This window comes from Orbicella franksi, chromosome 3 (genome assembly GCF_964199315.1).
Source record: "Orbicella franksi chromosome 3, jaOrbFran1.1, whole genome shotgun sequence".
In the NCBI taxonomy this organism is placed as follows: Eukaryota; Metazoa; Cnidaria; class Anthozoa; order Scleractinia; family Merulinidae; genus Orbicella; species Orbicella franksi.
Window position 1 is genome coordinate 27,246,649 of NC_138147.1, and position 18,842 is coordinate 27,265,490.

The following is an 18,842-nucleotide window of genomic DNA, read 5'->3' on the forward strand; positions in this document are numbered from 1 at the left end:
GTTGCGTGAAGGAAAAGGTTCGACAGGAGTATAAAGATTTACCATAGCTCGGCAAATTCATGTACCTTTAAGATTTCCCGGCTTATATGAGAGGTGTAGAATTAATCATTAAGATTCTCTTTCACTGAGTCATCTTTAATCATTTTATCTGGCTCGTGGCGGTTTTCAGTGATTGTGTTTTCGTGGATTGATTAAATTACATGATTTGAATTTCATAATGATGATATTAAACAAATTTCCAACGGTCGAATTGATCATCGTTATGATACGGTGGGTTAGCATAGCAACAATATCTTTTGAGGATTGCAGCAAAACAAGGAGTTAGGTAACTACCGTTTTTGATTATTTAAAACTAAACACTTTGTAAAACTTAACAGAAAAAAAAATGGAAGGAAACTGGAACCACCTTAAATTTCGTAAGCAAACGAGAAAATTAAAAAAGTCTCTTTATTTCCTATTTGTCAACAGCAGCCAATGTCCGATGAACATGATGGGAGACTCCCTTTCGTGGAAGGTCAGTTTTCTTTCTTGTGTTAATAAGATTGATTTCTTTTTTTTTTTTTCAACTTGATTAACCCTACCCTTAAACATCCTTGCGAACAATAATATGCTTATGTCCGTCTCTAAGTGTGTACATTTGTATATCTAAATTAGATGAGCTGCCGGAAATGTTACCTGCCTTACCTTGCAACATACAGAGATCCCTTCAGCGGGTTAACCAACCGGAAGTTGAAGTAGCCAATGAAAGTGCCGGAAGGCTCCTTCCTTTTTCACATGGTAAGTTTCTGTCGTATTTCTTGGTTTTTTTTCCTTTTAATTTAACTGTTTCTGTCCCAAGGGATTCCTTTACACTTAAAAGTCTGTCATTTTCAACCATTCATTCTGTTGTTTGCTCTCTCTTGATTCTCCAAATTGTTTGTGTTTTTTTTTTTTTTTTTTTGTGCATTTTAAATCCACAGGTCATAGTGACACTTCCCTTGTCTTACCTGTCGACGTTCTTGGAATCCTTCAATCAAAGACCAACAATCCGAAAGAAGTAGTAGATAAATTAATAGAGAATCTGCAGCTGGAGCACACGTCACTGGAACAGCCAGAGCCTGAAACCAGGAAATGGATCCGGTGCCTGGCAAGAAATGCAAAGTATTCAAACAGGCGGGATGTGGTTGAATACTTGAGACAGATTACACCTGCAGGAACCACGGGTAGGTGTGACACTGGCATTGCAAATGATGATGATGACGATTGACAATTGACAATTGATGGCGGTTGACAATTCTTTTTGGTGTTCTTCTCCGATAGCTTTTGTTTTCTAAATATTTATGTGCCGTGCTCATGTCCTTTCTTATGGCCTTGGGTTTGAGGTTGGAGTGGATCTTATTCTTAAGATTGTGCTTTCAAACTTTTGTCAAAAGTGGAGTCATTCTTTGTTGTTGTTTTGTTTTTGTTTCCTGTCTTCTAGCGGAGGAAAATGTCCTTGACTTGAGTGAACTAATGCGATGTGAACCGTTTGTCAAAAATAAAACATGAAAGGAAGACAGTCGATTTCCAAGATTTTGTTTTAAAATATGGTCCTGGGACAAATAGATTTTTGGCAAGTTTCAAGGAATGACAGAGCAATTGCGCCAAGACTGATATTTAATGTTGCAAAATAATAAGCTTGATTTAAGTTACCATGATTAAAGGTTTTGTAATTAAATAGCGCAGATGGAAAGCTGGAGAATAATTAAAACCCATATTGCATCATCGAAAATGTTTTCGCGCGGCTTATTAATCATTATCATATGACCCGTACGGCCCCTCGCGCAATTTCCTTGCAAAACCAGAAGAAACAGGTCCCGTATGAGGGCCGTACGCGTCGAAGTGATAGGGCCGGAAAAACGCGTACGGCCTTCCTAGAAGGGCGTGCGGTAAAATCGATGCGAGTTAATGACAAAAACAATTTTGTTGCTGCAAAATTTTGTTTTCTTCAAAATGAGTGATGAAAGTGAACATTCTGAAAGCGAATTTTACTATCCAGGCGAACTGTCCGATACAGAACTGCTTCATTCGCCAACCCACTCCGAAAGCACAGAAACAAAGTCAACACTCCTCAAAAATGAAGAGGTTTCTAAGAAGCCAACAACAAGCAAACAGGCAGTTAGGAAGACAACTTTTCCGAATGAAATGTCCGATAATTAATCTTTGGAATAAGCAAACAGTCTTGAGGCGAAACTTCTTTCAGTGGAAAGCATCACATAATTCCAACAACGCGAAGAAAACAAAGTACGATATAAATGTTTTATTCGAGTTTCCAGAGTTTCTGGGAGAAGTTGGTTAAACCACAGGTAACCCAAGCTCAATATATAAGAAGCTCAATTGTGATCAAAAGTGAGCTTCTCATATATCGAGCTTGGGCTACCTGTGGTTAAACCAGAGAAATCACAAACATACCCTGTGTACAGTAGGAAAAATTGCGCTGCAGTTTCTACATCAGTGTTGTTTGAAGAGACAAAACTGAGTACGAATACAAGTTCATTACCGTACAGTTCATCCAGATAATAAAGCTCTCTTGTGTTTAATAATGTAATTTCCTCCACACAGCAAAGCCAGCAAAGTCAGTAAACCCAGGCACTGTTTGCGGGAGCCAACATCGGTGTCATTAATATTCAGTTGTTGGTTTTCCCTTGTTCAAGAGAATCCAAGAGGTCGACAACTGAAATAGCTTGAAACGACGCCGGAATTTTCTTTAGTCTTCAGACGAAGAAGATTGGTGAACAATTTCAGTGAAGCGTGAAGCGAACTTTTGTTACTCGCCAAGTTTTTGACGGTTTTGACATTTTTGACAGCTTTATGTCAAGTTTTTGTTGGCTTTTTAGACAGGTTAGCCAATACCGTTAGCATGAATTGTAATTGTGGACTTACATTGAAAAACAAAAATGAGAAAACGAGTCGTGATTTTCGATGAATTTCGAGTTTCTTGTTCGACGCGGAGAAACAAATGACAAGTTTTTATTGTAGAATCTTTTTTGTAGTTGCCCAGCGCGCGGCCGTCTGATGTTATGTAATCGCGTCGTATTTAGGTTCAAACAACTTTTAATTTGATTTAAGCGACTTTTTTAATTCCGGTTTTCCCTTCATAAAGAGAGGACAAGGCGAAACACCTCAGTCGGGACAGCCTGCCAAACGAAGTCAAAACTCCCAGGCTAAAATGTACCCACGGCCACAAATCCACCGCAGAATTAAAAAAAGTCGCTTAAATCAAGTTAAATCGGTCAAATAACCACACCAGGAGCAAACAACACACGTATGGGATAAGGAAAGCCATTTTTATTGAGAATTTTCACTTTTAACTACCTCCATGGATATCTTGTAGAAAATCCCATATAAACCCTTATAATTCGATGCCATATTGTGTTGCTTGTGTGGTTCATAGAGAGAGCTTGGGCTGCCTGTGATTGTAGAAACCCAGTATTTGCAAACATGCATGTATTTCCATCAGGTTGTTCATATAATAAAAAGAACATTTCTCTTAAAGTCGAAGATATGAATTTTATGTTCCTGTGGCGGGAGCAATGTCTCACTCGTTCGCTGCGTTCACTCGTGATATATTGTTCTTACCACTCGAACATAAAGTTCGGCAGGTATATTTTGCAGGGTGCAGGGTGCAGGGTGCAGGTTGAGATGTAATTATAACTGGAAAACCGCTGGCACTTGAAAGAACGTACAGTTGGTAGAATTACCGTGACTGTTACATGACGCTGTTTACAGTCGCTCAGATAGGTGGCTTCCACCTAAGTGCCAAACCGGCCGAAGCGATGTGAGGAGAGTATATTTCAATGATTTTAAGCCTGCAATGAATTATTGTTTTTGAAGAAACATCTGAAATATCATCTGAAATATCTGCTGAATTTGGTTTCTTCCCAGTGAGTACCAAAATGAAAGCACACTGAGCTTGCGCTAGTATATTCCGTCGGTTAAAATCTTATATTATTTCATTTCTTTATTTAATTGCTTCATTTGTGATGGCAATCTTCTGTTGTTGAGGGAAGACTCGAGCCAAATCTGGAATAGATGGAGACATCTGTGGAGCGGCCATCCAGATGGCTTTGAAGAGATTTCACCAGTCCCTGCGTGTCGATCGATAAGTACTTATAGCGGATCGATCGTGTTTTCGATGGACATGAGAACATCGCTCAAACCAAGTGCGATCACAAACATGTTGGGAAGCGTACGAAGTCTCTGGTTTCTGTACACGGCGTAACAAGTTAGAAGATTGCCAAAGAAGGTCTAAATATTAATAACAGCGTGTTTTCACTACGTGAAAGAGGCGAACTACTTTATGTAAGAACCCCCGACAAGTATATAGGTTATTAATTATTTTTAGTGCCAGCGGTTTTTCAGTTATAATTAAATTTCAGCCTGCAACCTGCACCCTGCACCCTGCAAAATATACCTGCCGCATAAAGTTCATATCTTCTCGCCAAAGTGTAATATCCTCAATGTATTTTACTGTACGTTGCCCTGTACAATACAAGTAATACGACAAACGACAGTCTGGTTTGCGGACGGCAATCTGCATTTTATACTGTCCGATTTGTACATTAATTTCGTACAAAGCTTGTATAGGAAGCGGCCTTTTCTTCAACCATCTATTTAGTTCAGGTTTCTCTGTATAATTAAAATACATCTCTTTACAGGTCCTCTACTACAAGAAAATTTGCGTGTGCTAGACATTCCTCAACAGCAGCAAAGTGATCTATCAGTGGGTTTGTCCTGTAAGTATAAAGTTTATCCAAGTTCTAAAGGACTCCATTTACGTTCCTTGATTATTTTGGTTTTGTTTTTGTTTTTGTTATTGTTATTGTTATTGTTATTGTTATTGTTATTGTTATTGTTATTGTTATTGTTATTGTTATTATTGTTATCGTTATTGTTATTGTTATTGTTATTGTTATTAACGAACACTGTATAAATCTTTATGTAGCTATGAACGAAGGAAACCTACACAGAAATATAGAAACTGAGGTTAAATTATTCCGTTCAAAATAAAACTAGACGCTTTGCTGCGTGTACCCAGGCAGTCGTTATACTGAGAAGCACTAGCTATATTTCAATTGAGCTAAATGTTCTCCATTTGAAGTCGAACGAAATTCAATCGAATCGATGTGCTCAAGCTATTCTGCTTTTGATTGCATTTCTTGGAATCGAGCTTATTACTCGTTTGCAGGTCTTTAAGGCAAGAAATGAGTCAAGGTCTTTATATCAGCCTATAAACGTTTCAGTCTATTTTCCTTAGCCTTTGTCGTTGTTATTTGCGTTTCTCAAGCAAGCGAGACATTTTGAATTTCAGAGTTATGGCGGTGCGTGATATAGACCTACGAACACGTTTGTCGAAAAACATATACTTATCTCGTGATTTTTAGCCCATTCAGAAGTTAGAGCATTAAGAAAAGTGCTTATGTAAATGCTTGTTTGTTCAGTACAGATAATCAGTCGCCTAGATAGCCAAAGTAAGTTCCAGATGTTTACACTAGTTTCCGGTCGCAATGTTGGCATACCACGGACGTACACCAATACGGCGGCTCCTTACTGGTCTCTGTAAATTTGTGCAAAATATTTCGACGAATATCTGAGTTTGGGAAAAACACAGACTTTAAAATCAGAGAAGTGTCATCTTTATTAATCTCCTATAACATCACAATTTCTTGATTTTATCCACTAAATGGTTTTCAAATAATTTTTTATTGTGTCAGGATTGCGTGACAGTGCAAGCCAAGAATTGTTTTGCTGGAGTCAACATATATTAGTTTCTTTCAGCTTAAATGTACAATAATACGCTACATGGGTTTCACTCTTGTAAAAACACATAACTCTGTTACAAGAAAATAACGAGAGAATATCGTTTAGTTTGAGATTTTATCTTTATTATACTTTACGGTATACGAAGTTTTTCAGAGCGTTTTACTTAAGTGTACTCGAACAGATACATTCGTAAACAAATTCTCTAACCTTTCTGCTCTTGTCGCTCAGAAGTTCTTGAGTTCGTGCTGGGATTCTACTTGGTTCTCGATCACGTCTAAAAATACGATGACACTTCTGAAGATGCTTTTTATCAAGTAGAAGAGTTGATAGCCCCGGTTGATGGCTCCTTTGGTATAACATGATTCTTGATAAATTCACTCAAAATGTTCGCTCGTAAACTGATCTCTCGTAAGGCTTGCAGACCGACCCGTTGCGAAAACGCTTAAAAAGTCCTTTAGTGTTGGTCTACCGCGAACTGTGTGTTCGTTCGTATGTGATTTCATCGCCCTAAAAATCAAGGAATCCGTGCTACCTCTTCACGACGGCAGCTTCTGAAAATTCCATGTGCTGTACGCAAGCAGGGGTGACGCATGCGCTTTAGAGACCAGACGGCGATTTATGACTGAACGCGGAAATCGAAAAAAAAAAAAAACCGAGTCGAAATTTAAACCCAGGCCTCACTGCCTGGGTAATAATGAGTGCTGATGTATCATCATTTGAAACCAAGCAAATATGTCGAAAAGAAAGCATAGCTGCGAGTTAAAACTACTCTGCAACAAAAACCTAAATCTTGAAGACTCTCGGTTTTGTCACAATCATTACGCCTCAGCAACCGGGGTTATTTACCACGAGCCATTGTCCAGATGAGAAATGCGGGCAGTTTTTCCGCGCAGTTTTTAAGTCGTGTAAAGATGAATGTTCTCTTTTTTAAATGAGAACATTCGTACTTAAACTATTCTCTGGAATTAAATTATCCAATGATGTTTCTTATCTTCAACTGAAATATCGCCAAATTAAAGAATTTTACGTCATTTTATAGACCACCTCCAGCCATTAAACCGACACTAATGGCTGGAATATACGATAGCTCAGCCAATCAGATTACAGCATTTGCATAAGTGTTCAAGTAGAATGCTACTAAAACAGAGAGTAGAATTATACTCGTACACTACCGAAAATGCTGTAATCTGATTGGCCGAGCTATCGTACACTGCTAGCCGTAAGTGTGCAGTGGCTGTAGGTCGTCTTTGAAATGGCGACGATTTCTCGTTTTTCCAAAGTTTCGGGGACGAAAGCAAACGGATAATTAAATTCCTGAGAAGACTAAAGGAAAGGCATTCGCGGTTTGAAAAACTCGAAGTTGTTGAAAAACTGATGCGCTGAATGGATGATCTCGCGCTCATAATCTGATTGTTAATTAGAGTTCTTTGGAGGATCTATATATGCAAATGCATAGGGAGAGTAAGGTACAACATAACTCATTCAAAACGTTACGGGGTGCAAAAGGTGCTGATACATCCCTGTCATCTTTCTATAGAGTGTGTTCATTGTCACGCAATAAAAAATCAAAATCAAAAACCATTCAGTGGATAAAGTAAAAAAGTTGTGATATTATAGACGATAAATAAAGAAGACAGTTCTCCAAGTTTAAGGTGTGTGCGTTGTCCCAAAGTTGAGATATTCGTCGAAATGTTCCGCTCAAAATTATAGAGCTTAGTATGGAGCCGCCATGTTGGTGGACCTCCTTAGTCCTCCAATATTGCGGCCGGAAAACAGTGTAAACATCTAGAACTTACTTTGGCTATCTAGTCGACTGATTATCTGAACCGAACCGAAAAAACATTTGCACAAGCACTTTTCCTAATACTTTAACTCCTAAAATGGCTAAAAATCACGAGATAAGTGTCGCGCACCGCCATAACTCCGAAATTCAAAATGCGTTGGTTACCAAACGAAGGACGCTATTGAGCTGGAAAGTTGTAAACAGATATAAATTTAGTACCCCTTATGCCTGATGACGATAAAACGTTTAATGGCTCTTTTGTTTTGGATTTGAGAATTTGATGACGTCACGTGAACACACTATGTTCGTTCAACAAAAAGAAATCTGGGTCCCAGGCCGCTCTGTTAGGTCCGCCACAGGCATGCAACCTAATTCATATCCACTAAGAAATTAAGTTTTACTAATCTTATCATTTGGTATTTCAGAGCTAACAATAAAGGAATTATGTCGCAGCAAAGCAAATAATCTCTTTCTTAAACATCAGTGTTCTGTTTGACGAAATACATTGTTTTTTTGTAGGTGGGGAAGAATGGAAGCTGCTTGCTGAGAGACTGGGCCTCAATTCAGAACGGATTCGTCTCCTTGACAAACGTTGTTTCAACCCAGCTGATTTTCTCTTGCATTGTGTTGGAGAACGGAGCGACATGACTGTGGGAAATCTTTATGAGCTGTTAAATGAGTGTGGGCTACCTGGATTGGCCGATCGACTATGAAAAGACCAAGATTCAATGGTGTCGGTTTTACTGAGTTGTTTGTAATCATGATAATTGTATCTTGTCCAAGGGATCAGTTTTAGTATTAATTGTCACCTTTGAATCCGTGGACTGCACTTAGGAAAAGAAGCAGGACCGGTACTGAGCAGGTTAAAAGGCGCGTTACCAGTCCGAGCAACAACCTGAGAACTAAATCTGTGATGGCGTCATCAGAAATGGCAATATGGCCGCCAAAACTAGGGACATTATTCTCAGCCGCTTTTGAGCTCTTTTCTCGGCTATAAAGTACCCTTTTCCCACGAGGCTTTGCTCATAATACGACCTGCGCCGTTATGTATTCACGAAGGGTTTGGATTTGTTGTATTGAATCAGGAGCCATGATCGGGGATGGAGACCGTAAGCGCGCGCCATTTCTAGTATTGGGGCTGTCCCTATGATATGGTACAATTTTTCTGCTTTTAGAACAAATTGCGCCATCGTGTGCGGTACACGCGCGTTCGTGCTGCGAGGATTTTTTTGCGGATGTAGTGCGGGGAAATGGCTGCCGAAATTCCCGAAATGTTTGATGCTTTTGGCCCACAACTCAATACGTTCATGTCTTTTGGAAATTTTATGTCAGTATTTTCGTCGTAAGCTGCTCAAGTTTGAGTGAAGTAAGACAGTGTCGTATTTAGTTTTGTCCCGCTTTATATCACCGCTGCTTCTTTTACAAGAGTTACACATTACTCCACTCTAAGTTTCACATGTTTGAAGATTTACAGCTTCTCCATAACACAGCAAAAAAACTAGTTGGATATATTTGGAAATAGCAGCGTTTCAGGACTTCAAAGTTTCCCTCCTCTAGCCACACGCTTGCGAGCATTTCGCCAGAGTCTATCTCGACCGAAAGGTAAAAAAAATAATAATAATTGCAAGTTTGAGTTTCGCCTGAATTGTTAGCAACGCTCGATGTTATACAAAGGCGCAATAAGTGACAATAAAGTTTATGTCTGTAGATGCTGCTCAGTTTTGTTTGTGTAAAAATCCAATAAATTGTCTGTTGTCGATGAATAAGAGCGCCCGCCGATGCATGTTTTGTACAGCCAGTAAAACCTGACAGATTGGACTTTCGCACTTTCGTGTGAAAACTTACATCGAACTCATATAATATCTCTAGTTTTTAATTATGTTTAAGGTTGATAAATGTTTGAAAACATATTAAAAGCTTAGCTGAAAATATGTGAATACAGCAGAAATAATCAACAAAGTCGCGATGACGCTTACTTAAGTCAACTCGAATAACGATTTCGATTTTGTTGATTGAGTTATCAAAACTCAATGTCGAGGAAAAGGTTGTTATTCCTCGTGGTAGATGTAATAATAAAGTATATTATCGTTTGTCTCACTATGTAGTCACTTGAAATGTAGATCGCGACGTTTCGACTGCTCACTGCTAGTCTTCTTCGGGCGATAAGGTCGACTGAGTGCACTTTATCATTTATATCACAAAGGTCGGCTGTGGTTGGTGCATTTCGATCCTCCTATTGTTCTATTATTCCGGCGAGTAGCTGTTCCCTCAGTGGTCCGCTCTTGTACCATTCTCCTGTTGTTGTGTTTTTTGATCGTGGGCATCCATGCTTCAGGAATTTCAATTCCACTATCCCTGTTGATGTTATTAGGGTGAAGTCTTATGTGAATAGCTTCCTTGACCCTACGTGTGTACCAGTGAGGATCTCGATCAATAAACTTGACCTCATTCCAGATAGGATAGTGGCCGGTCTCTTGGGTGTGTTCAGAAACGCCGGAGGTCTGGGTACGGGCGAGTCTTATATCCGTGTCGTGTTCTTTGATCCTCTCCTGCATAGATCTCCCTGTTTCCCCGATGTAGACTTCGCCGCACTCACAGGGAATCCTGTAGACAACGCCATCTTGTTTAGCCGGGTTGATGGTGTCCTGTGGTCGCACTAAGTGTGACCGAAGTGTCGTGTTGGACTTGTAGACGGTGCGAATGCCTTGTTCTAGGCAGCGGCGGAGAGACTCCGAAACTCCTTGGATATAAGGTAAAACGGCGGTGGATTTAAATTCCGCGAGGGGCTCTCTTCTTGTGGTTGTTCATGCCTTTGTGATCTTCTGTACAAAAGAGGAGGGATATCCGTTATAAACAAGTACAGATGACAGATGTTTCTTTTCTCCAGCGATTACTGATGGTTTGGTCACGAGACGTTTAGCCCGGTCATACGGACACTTCACAATACCGCGATTTACTGACTGAGGGTGGTGTGAATCATACAACAACAACAGTTTATTTTTACTACTGTAAACAACTACGCTAGGTACTGATCAGTATGTGTTGGTTTCCTGTAGACACTGGTGGTAAGGCGGCCATCAGATTCTCTATAAACTGACGAGTCGAGAAAGGCGATCTTGCTGTTATTCTCGATGTCCATGGTGAAACGGATTGATGGTTGTTGACTGTTTAAGTGTTGCAGGAAGACGTCAACTCTATCCCGATCCAGGATGGTGAAAGTATCATCTACGTAGCGTTTCCAGATCTTAGGCTTGCAAGGTGCAGACTCTATTGCTTGTTCTCGAAAGAGGGGGACATGGGGGGGAGGGGGGGGGGGGTCTGAACACCGCAACACCGCAAAAAATAATTAACGAACACCGCATCACCGCAAGAAAAGTCAACGAAACACCGTCACCACAACACGTATTTTTAGCGCCATGATTCGAGTCTACTCTTAAAATAATATTTTTATACCTCAACAATTTTAAGCACAAAATAAGCACATCACAACGCTTTTCATTGAGCATATGTCGATACTGCTGATGCCTGTAAATCCGTTTTCTCACTCTTGTGAAGAAACCTTGTGCGTAGCTAGGAAGCGGACGAATAAAATAGAGAGGAGCCTCAAGAGATGGCCTTTACCCCAGATCCCTCTCTTCTTCTACTTCGCTCACTTTTCTTGGTGTATAAACCCACTGACTAAAGCCCTATCTGGACTGAAAGTATTGCTTTCCGGAGCTAGCTGCCTTTGCGTTCGATATCGATAATCGTTTGAAAAAAATAGAAGGTCAAGAAAGTCGCCAGACCTTGGAGCGGGTATAGACCGGTATCAGAATGACCTCTAGACGAAGCCGAATAACAAAAGGAAAAAAAATTAGTAACCCTGTGTAAGTTACAAAGCTTCCTTACCTTAGAAAGCCTTCTTTCTTCCCTGCCGACACGACATCTGAATATATTTGGTGGCCGCTAGTTTGCGCCGCCTTTTCCTTTTTTCGTAGGAAAAAGCTGCGCAGTCAATAATACATTATGTTCGGCTTTGGCGTTTCCAGAATTTCCGGGATTGTTTCTGTCCTCGCTCCTCCACGTGTCTACCGAACACTGAGCTCTGGGTGGCAGAGGTCGAGTTACTTGTTAAGTTACGTATAAATGAAAACAGCTTCGGATTGGCAGCCGAAGCATTTTGAAGTTTGACCAGAAAGTGATGGTCTGTATTTTGTTACAAATTATTAACCTCAATGGTACGTGTTTGTCATAAATTAGCATAGATTAACGAAGTTAGGTCAAATTTAGGTTTGAGAAAGGTAAATCAAAACACCCCAGCACCGCAAACAATTTCATTTCACCGAACACGGCAGCGTGAAAAACACAAATATCGCACACCGTAAGGTTTGAGATCACCGCAACACCGCAAGTTGAGATTTTATTCACCGCATCACCACATTAAAAAAAAAAACATCAACACCGCAACACCGCAAATCCGCATGTCCCCCTCTTCAAATATCTCTATGTAGAGATTAGCGATAACCGCGGATACAGGGCTCCCCATGGCTGCGCCGTCTCGTTGTTCGTAAATCGATCCGTTGTACTGGAAGTACGTAGATCTTAATACGAAATCCAAGAGGTCCGCGATTTGAACTGGTGTAAGTGTCGTGCGGTCAGCCAGGCGAAAAACACCATAATCTCGTGGTCCTGGATCTCTTCACTGGCGATGGTGGAGGCGAAGTCAGTTGAGTTTTTCAATTTGAAGTTCGAGTTACCTGCAAGAGGAGATAATACTTAAGCCAAGAAAGCAGACAGGTCGTATGCAAAGGTGTTGACACACGACACAATTGGCCTAAGCGGTGTGTCGGCCTTGTGGATCTTCGCGGCAAACCATAGATCATAGGTGATTTTTTGTGTCGGGGTCTGATCTTATCATAAACCGCCTCTGATAGATGTCCATTCCGTTTCAGGGTTAGCAGCTTCTCAGATAGCTTCCGGGTCAAGCGGTCTGTCGGATCTTTGTTGAGCAGCTGGTACGGTCCGGAATCAATTAGCGCTGACATTTTTGCGTGGTATGTGTCAGCGTCCAGGATTACGCTAGCGCGACCTTTATCAGCAGGAAGGACCATGATGGAGTTCTCCTCTTTTAGGCTTTTAAGAGTCTCCTGCTGTTCCTTCGTGGTGTTGGGCGTGGGTGGTTGTGCGTGTTGAAGGATGGTGTTGACAGATCTCCTGACTGTGTCTGCTCGCTCCGATATTATTCATTCACAGTGCGAAAATTAGTCTTGTTTTGGACCCTGAAAAACTCACCATTTCCATTAGCTTAGAGCATAAAGCTACATATAAGAGCCCTGGTTCTTATTCCCTGCCTTATTCCCTGCCATCGCTGTGAAAACTCTGCAAGAGAATCTCGCCTCTCTCACCATTTGATCAGGCAACGTGACAACATCCACGCGAGAGCCCCCGACATGTGCGTGGATCCGCGCGGATATATGACGTCAGGATGGCGCAATTTGTTCTAAAAATAGCAAAATTGTCCCATATCATAGGTGCGCACGGATCCCAAGACTTACGGTCTCCGTCCCCGATTATGGCTCCTGATTGAATGTCTACTTATGTCCAGTACACATTAAGATATCATGGTAGGTGGAATTTTACGAAAAATGCGGAAAATCTTTTTTTTTTCTGCTGTTCAAATTGAAAAGACTGAGATAAATGTTTTGCAAAAAGAATGGAGAAAAAAGCTTTTTTAAGTTTTTGAGATAAAGAGAAAAACTATTTTTGAATCTCATTAACCTCTTACGGCGCGTTGACACCTCTAATTAAAATTCACCGCCAGTTGTCACAAGTAATGAGAATTGCGGTGAATTGCGATCTGGTTGTTTCATCGCAAGTTAGCTTTCGTTCTTGTCAAATTTTCTTCATGTCAGGACGAAAACGCAAGAGAACTTCTTGCCCATTTTCGTCTTCGAAGAAGCCGAAGAGGTGAAAATCTGGTGGAACCCATAGGTTCAGCGTGGAACATTATCCTTGGCTCTGAGCGACCGCGGGTCGAACTGACGAGGACACTAGTCCCGCCAATGAAGCTGAAGGACAAAATACAACAAGTGCTAGTTGTACGAAATTGCTGGAAAACGGACGCGATTCCGAAACTTCCACAACGACAGAGTCAAGCGCAGATGTAGATGTAGACGATGTAGACCTCGAAGTTTCCTCTTTTGGCTTCACGAGGCATGGTTTCAAAAAATGTCTGGAGAACGAAGAAGCCTAAACTCGAGCAACATAATACCAATGCCGCCGACAAAATCTTCTAAGTAATAGAAATCACGGCAGTTGCAATACAAACCTGTATAAAGCTCTTGGTAATTTGTCGCTTCTCGGACGATTTCGCTGCGACGGGTTTGCGCGCCAGAATTGTAGACGTCTGTTTATTTCAAGTTGTCATAGCCCAATTGTTGTGGTTAACTGCCCCATGCGGACATCTGTCAGTGCGGACTGCGGAGGGGATTTTGAACACCTAGTCATACCAATCTCATAAAAGGTTTTTCGTCTTTTTCTCGATAAAATAAAACTGCAAATAAGGATGGCTGGATGAACATTTTTAGTTCGTTTACGCGCGTCTTCCGACGGAATTGGCTGAAAATCGGCAACTATGTTCCAGGATACCTCCTTCAAAAAGGGTGTCGGGCTTTGTTTAATTTCGCTTCCGTTTCAAAGTTATGGCCTCTTTAGTGGAAGGAAACGTCTGCATTGAAAATATCACACTTTAAGAGGATGTAGGAAAAAAACCAAACCACATCTGGAAAATCGCCGACACCTTTTTTGAGGGTGATGTGTGAGAAAACATTTCCGATGTTAATCGCGCCGCTCCGATAATTCACGCGCGGAAGCAAACCAGTTTACGCGAAGCAGTGTTTCTGGTTATTTCTTTTAATATCACTGCAACAAAAACTTTTTAGAATATTTCAGAGATATAGTTGTATTCTATAACTATTTAGCTTTCAGAAAATGTCCAAGTTGATGGGGTTTTCTCTCAAAGCGCCAGCGTAAGAGCGCGATTTCCGAACACTGTCAATCCATCTACCATGATACCTTAAAGTACGACCAAGATTTCCAAATGCTTATATTGCTTCAAATGTCTTAGTTGCTTAATTACTGAAGTCTTTTTCAGGCTTATTTCAGGTAGACTAGCTTTCATGTTGCAACAGCACACACTTATTAATTACCTGTTAATCCTGTTAATTTCATTAACTTCATGCAGTTGATGAGAAATGTGGGGGCTAGATGAAAATATCCTAATACGTAATTGGGGGTCGGCAGGATGAAAAGGGAGCTTGGAGGTAGCAGCAAATACTCTCCTATCGTCACAGCATTTCCACTGGGAAACAGCCCTGAACAAGGAAGTAGCATTTTCCTTTCAGACGCCCCTGCGAGTTTAAACCCCTCGGCTGCGCCAGCTAATCATAAATCTTTAACGATTGTTTAGATATCAAGGCAATTTTGCGAGTGCAACGCTGTCATTCGGCGTAACTAAGAAGTTTAACGTTGTTGCCCTTGAGCAAATTAAAAAAAGCAGCTGATCGTTAAAGGAGAGGAGGTCACTCCCGCAAAAACGTTTCTGTTTTTTTTTTTTCAACACTAATAAAACATTGCAGTAAGTTTAGCCACTCACCAAAGTTTCAGCCTCTAAAGGGCAGGTTTTCCTTTTGAAAGTCGTCTCCGAAGAAGCCCAAAATTCCACATTGTTGCCGCCATTTTAAACCATACCTGCCAACCCCCAGAGTACAAAAACCTGGAGACGGCTAGAAATCTTGCCAATTTTGTACCATGTATTGTGTAATTTGATTGGTTGATTTCTGACCAGTTAGGTTACTCGTTAAATATATATCAATTTGATTGTTCTGTTTTACTTTTTCCGATTGAGAGCAGCTCAAATAAGAGCAACAAATTCACTTCTTGTTTTATTTTCCTTTTTGAAATCTTGAAAATAACGAAATTAATGAAAAAAAAAATTAAAAAGAGCCACGGTAGGTAGTTCCCGGGAGATCTGGTGCTCTAACTGGGAGACCGGGAGATTTGATGAAAAACTTGGACTGCTCCCGGGAAAACCGGGAGAGTTAGCAGGTCTGTTAAACAGTACTTAGCAGTCGGGCCACGTTTTCGTGACGCCAAGAGATTTTGTCCAAATAGCTTCTGACAAGCCTTTTGCTCCAACTCCGAAAATGATAGCTGTGAAGATAGTGAAGTGGATAATCGCTTGAAAAATTAATAAATTTTGCCGACCTTGTGAAGGATGCAGTCAGTTGCAGGTTTTTCTCGTTCCCGCCTATTTCGAGTCGGACAGAATGACGTCACGTAAACACGGCCTGGCTGCCAAGTACAGTCTCAAAATGGCGGCCTCCGAAGTCGCTTCTTTCGAGACAAATTTCTTCAGGATAGCACGCACTTCAGAGGCTGCAACTTCAGTGAGTGAAAAAGCTGAATGTCTACTTTTTTATTTTTCTATTTATGCAATTTATTTACAACTCGAACACTTACACTCCTTGCAGTACTAATATTATGCTTACATTTACACTTACAATAAACTTGCCACTTACACTACTTATACTTACACTACTTATACATGCACTACTTACAATACATATTTTAAATTACAATTACGCTAATTAAATTACCGTGGGCCTGCTTACAATGCTCTTTATTTATTACAGAGAAATTTCATAAACATATAAGTTACAAACATACTAGATTTTATTTACAACGCACTTAATTATGCTATACTGCTTCCTTACTTCGATTTAGTACCCTCCTTCCAATAAGCGCCACCTTTCGAATAAGCGCCCCCCTTGGAATGTGTTTTTATTAATCAGCGCCCCCATTCCAATAAGCGCCCCCATTCTAAAACGCGCCCCTATTCTAATATTATAATATTACAGCGCCGTCTGAGTACGTATCAACGGAGGTTCCTCTTCCTCATAATTCCTTCAAACGAATGATCTCTTCTTCAAGTTTTGTTTTGAACATCCGGTTATTTCTCTAAAAAAGAAATAAGCGCCCTGTCCGGAATAAGTGCCCTTTATAATCTAACTGTAGCGAATACCATCCAAATATCGCGCGAAACGAGTGCAAATATATATACAGTGATATTGTACAGTTATTTGTACAGTAGAAAACCTGTTTGCCTGACAGGTGGGCGCACGCATGCGAAACTGTCACACTCTCCCTCTTTCACTGATAAATTTATTGACTACAGCAGTTAGATAATAAATCTCCTATTAGATGTTTTGGTGTTTAGTATCGCTTTACATTTTTACTCGTTGTTTGTATTTTGACTCGCCCTACGGGCTCGTCAAAATACGGCACAACTCGTAAAAATATACAGCGATACTACAGACCAAAACATCTAATAAGATAAAAATATATGAAAGATCATATATATTTGAACTGCGGAGAAAGATATGAAGATCTGATTGATCATCGCAGTTATACACACAACTGAATATGAACAGAGGTTCCCTTCAAACAAACAGTTTCAGGCGTATACACCTCTCTGTTATTAGATACAAATTAATTAAAAATGGCTTTGCAGGCCCGAAACGTTTCCAGGGCTTTTGAGAAACGGGCTCCTGGAATTTTATTATGGTAAAGGACATCTGGTCCTGGAAATCGTGTGTGATTTTCAGATCAGAATTGCACGACACGGAATTCAATTGCCACTTAAACGTAGCCACTCTGAAATAGCACAATTTAATCGCTTAAATACACGATGTAGTATTTTATTGATCCAGTAGCTGGTTTGTTAAAAAAAAAGAAAAAAAACGGAACCGGAAACGCTTTTACATCTCACTTTGTATGCAAAACAGACTGAAAGATACGATCTAGAACAAAAACTAATGGTACGATTAGTGAATAAATTGCACTGGCCTCCCTGCTATTTGACTGGTTATTTTAATCAAGTGAAACATTCTCACTGGCTGAGGAAAAGATGCGATTTAGAGCACAAGTTAAATGGAGCGATTCGTGAATAAATCGCACATGAGAGCCAATCAGATCGCAAGGATTAACAGTCATTTCAACGTTTGATTTGGCAGAAAATTCACAGAACTTGCTTGAAAGAAATATTTGGCAGAAAGTAATGAGAATTTATATTGACATCTAGCCGGGGAGTAGGCTCTTCGCGTAGAATGAAGGAGAAGAAAGGAAAATAAATGAAAAAAGAAAATGAAGAAATGAAAAGGAAAAGGAGATGAAAGGGGAAGAAGAAAGTCTTCCCATTTTCCTTTCTTACTTTCTTTCTCCAGTAAGACGCCTGCTCGCAAGCTAATTGAGATCTTGAGATCTTGTCTTGTGAATTTTGGAGTCCGTTTTGGTTACGTAACTCATGCACGTTGTAAGAGCGCAAAACAAATGACTGTGCACGGTCATGGACCTTCCAACATAAATCTTGACATCTTTGTTTGCCTCTTCATGTTTGCTGAGCTTCATAACCATCTCCCTCTTATTAACTAAGGTCACCCAACGCAAGTCTCTACGCAAGTTCAACCTGCGGCTTCTTGTAATTGACTTGCGAGTCCGTTTCGCGAGGGCTTTATAGTCCCCCGAAGCCCAGTTGATCCAGTTGTTCAGGGAATTGCATTGCGCATGCATAACACTAAGAGATTCCCTTAAATTAAGATTGACAACTAAATAAATGCTCTTTTTCTCCTAGAAAAGCATCTATGTTTTTTATAACATTACTTGGGTACACAAATTATCGATTGATATCGATTAGCAGTTTATCGAGACGACCGTATACGCCTGGTTAATCGAATAAACGCTTCCGAATTCATTTTTAAAATGAAGGAGAAAGAGAGAAGACTATCATGCGCCGTTTGACAAGGGCTTAAAAACTGTACAAAAAGTGATTAATATTTGAAAAAGGGCCTTTGTGTATATCTGGCTCGTACGGGTTCACGTGGACCCCATATAAACAAATAAAATTCAAAACGTTCTCAGAGCAAAGCGTGCAAAGGGTGTTCTCGTTGAAATTTGTGACATACTTGTTAGCTGATTGGTCTAATCGTATTTTCCATATTCATGATGACTGATTTGAGGTGCTCGTTTGTCATTTTGATATGTTTGCCGTCGGAGTAAGATGTGTTCAGTTCCTCTCTAGATGAGAAGCAAATTCTTACTTTGAAGAAGAAATGAAGAGCAATGTCAATGGTTAGTATCAATTTCTTTGCATTCTAACTTCGTAAGCAATATATCTATAAAAAAAAATACCGGCGCCAAGTCCTACCACGCGCGCTTGACAGGCTCGGTTTACGTTTCGTGT

At 40.3% G+C, this 18,842-nt stretch overlaps 1 protein-coding gene and 1 pseudogene across 4 annotated transcripts in view; one reads left to right on the plus strand and one right to left on the minus strand.

The window, feature by feature from the left end:
• Window positions 1–10,853, plus strand: part of LOC145481748 (uncharacterized) — a 35,566-nt gene extending 24,713 nt beyond the window's left edge. For 2 of the 4 annotated variants that reach the window (XM_081460273.1, XM_081460272.1), the window contains 5 exons: window positions 469–514; window positions 655–777; window positions 960–1,202; window positions 4,677–4,754; window positions 8,084–10,853. In XM_081460273.1, coding sequence (XP_081316399.1) covers window positions 469–514; window positions 655–777; window positions 960–1,202; window positions 4,677–4,754; window positions 8,084–8,277 — 684 coding nt within the window. In that variant the 3' untranslated portion in view covers window positions 8,278–10,853. Of the gene's footprint in view, window positions 1–468; window positions 515–654; window positions 778–959; window positions 1,203–1,459; window positions 2,251–4,676; window positions 4,755–8,083 lie in introns of those variants that run through there. The other 2 variants (XM_081460274.1, XM_081460275.1) reach the window with 2 other exon arrangements.
• An 823-nt stretch (window positions 10,854–11,676) lies between these two features.
• Window positions 11,677–12,844, minus strand: LOC145482472 (uncharacterized; annotated as a pseudogene).
• Between the last annotated feature and the right edge of the window lie 5,998 nt (window positions 12,845–18,842).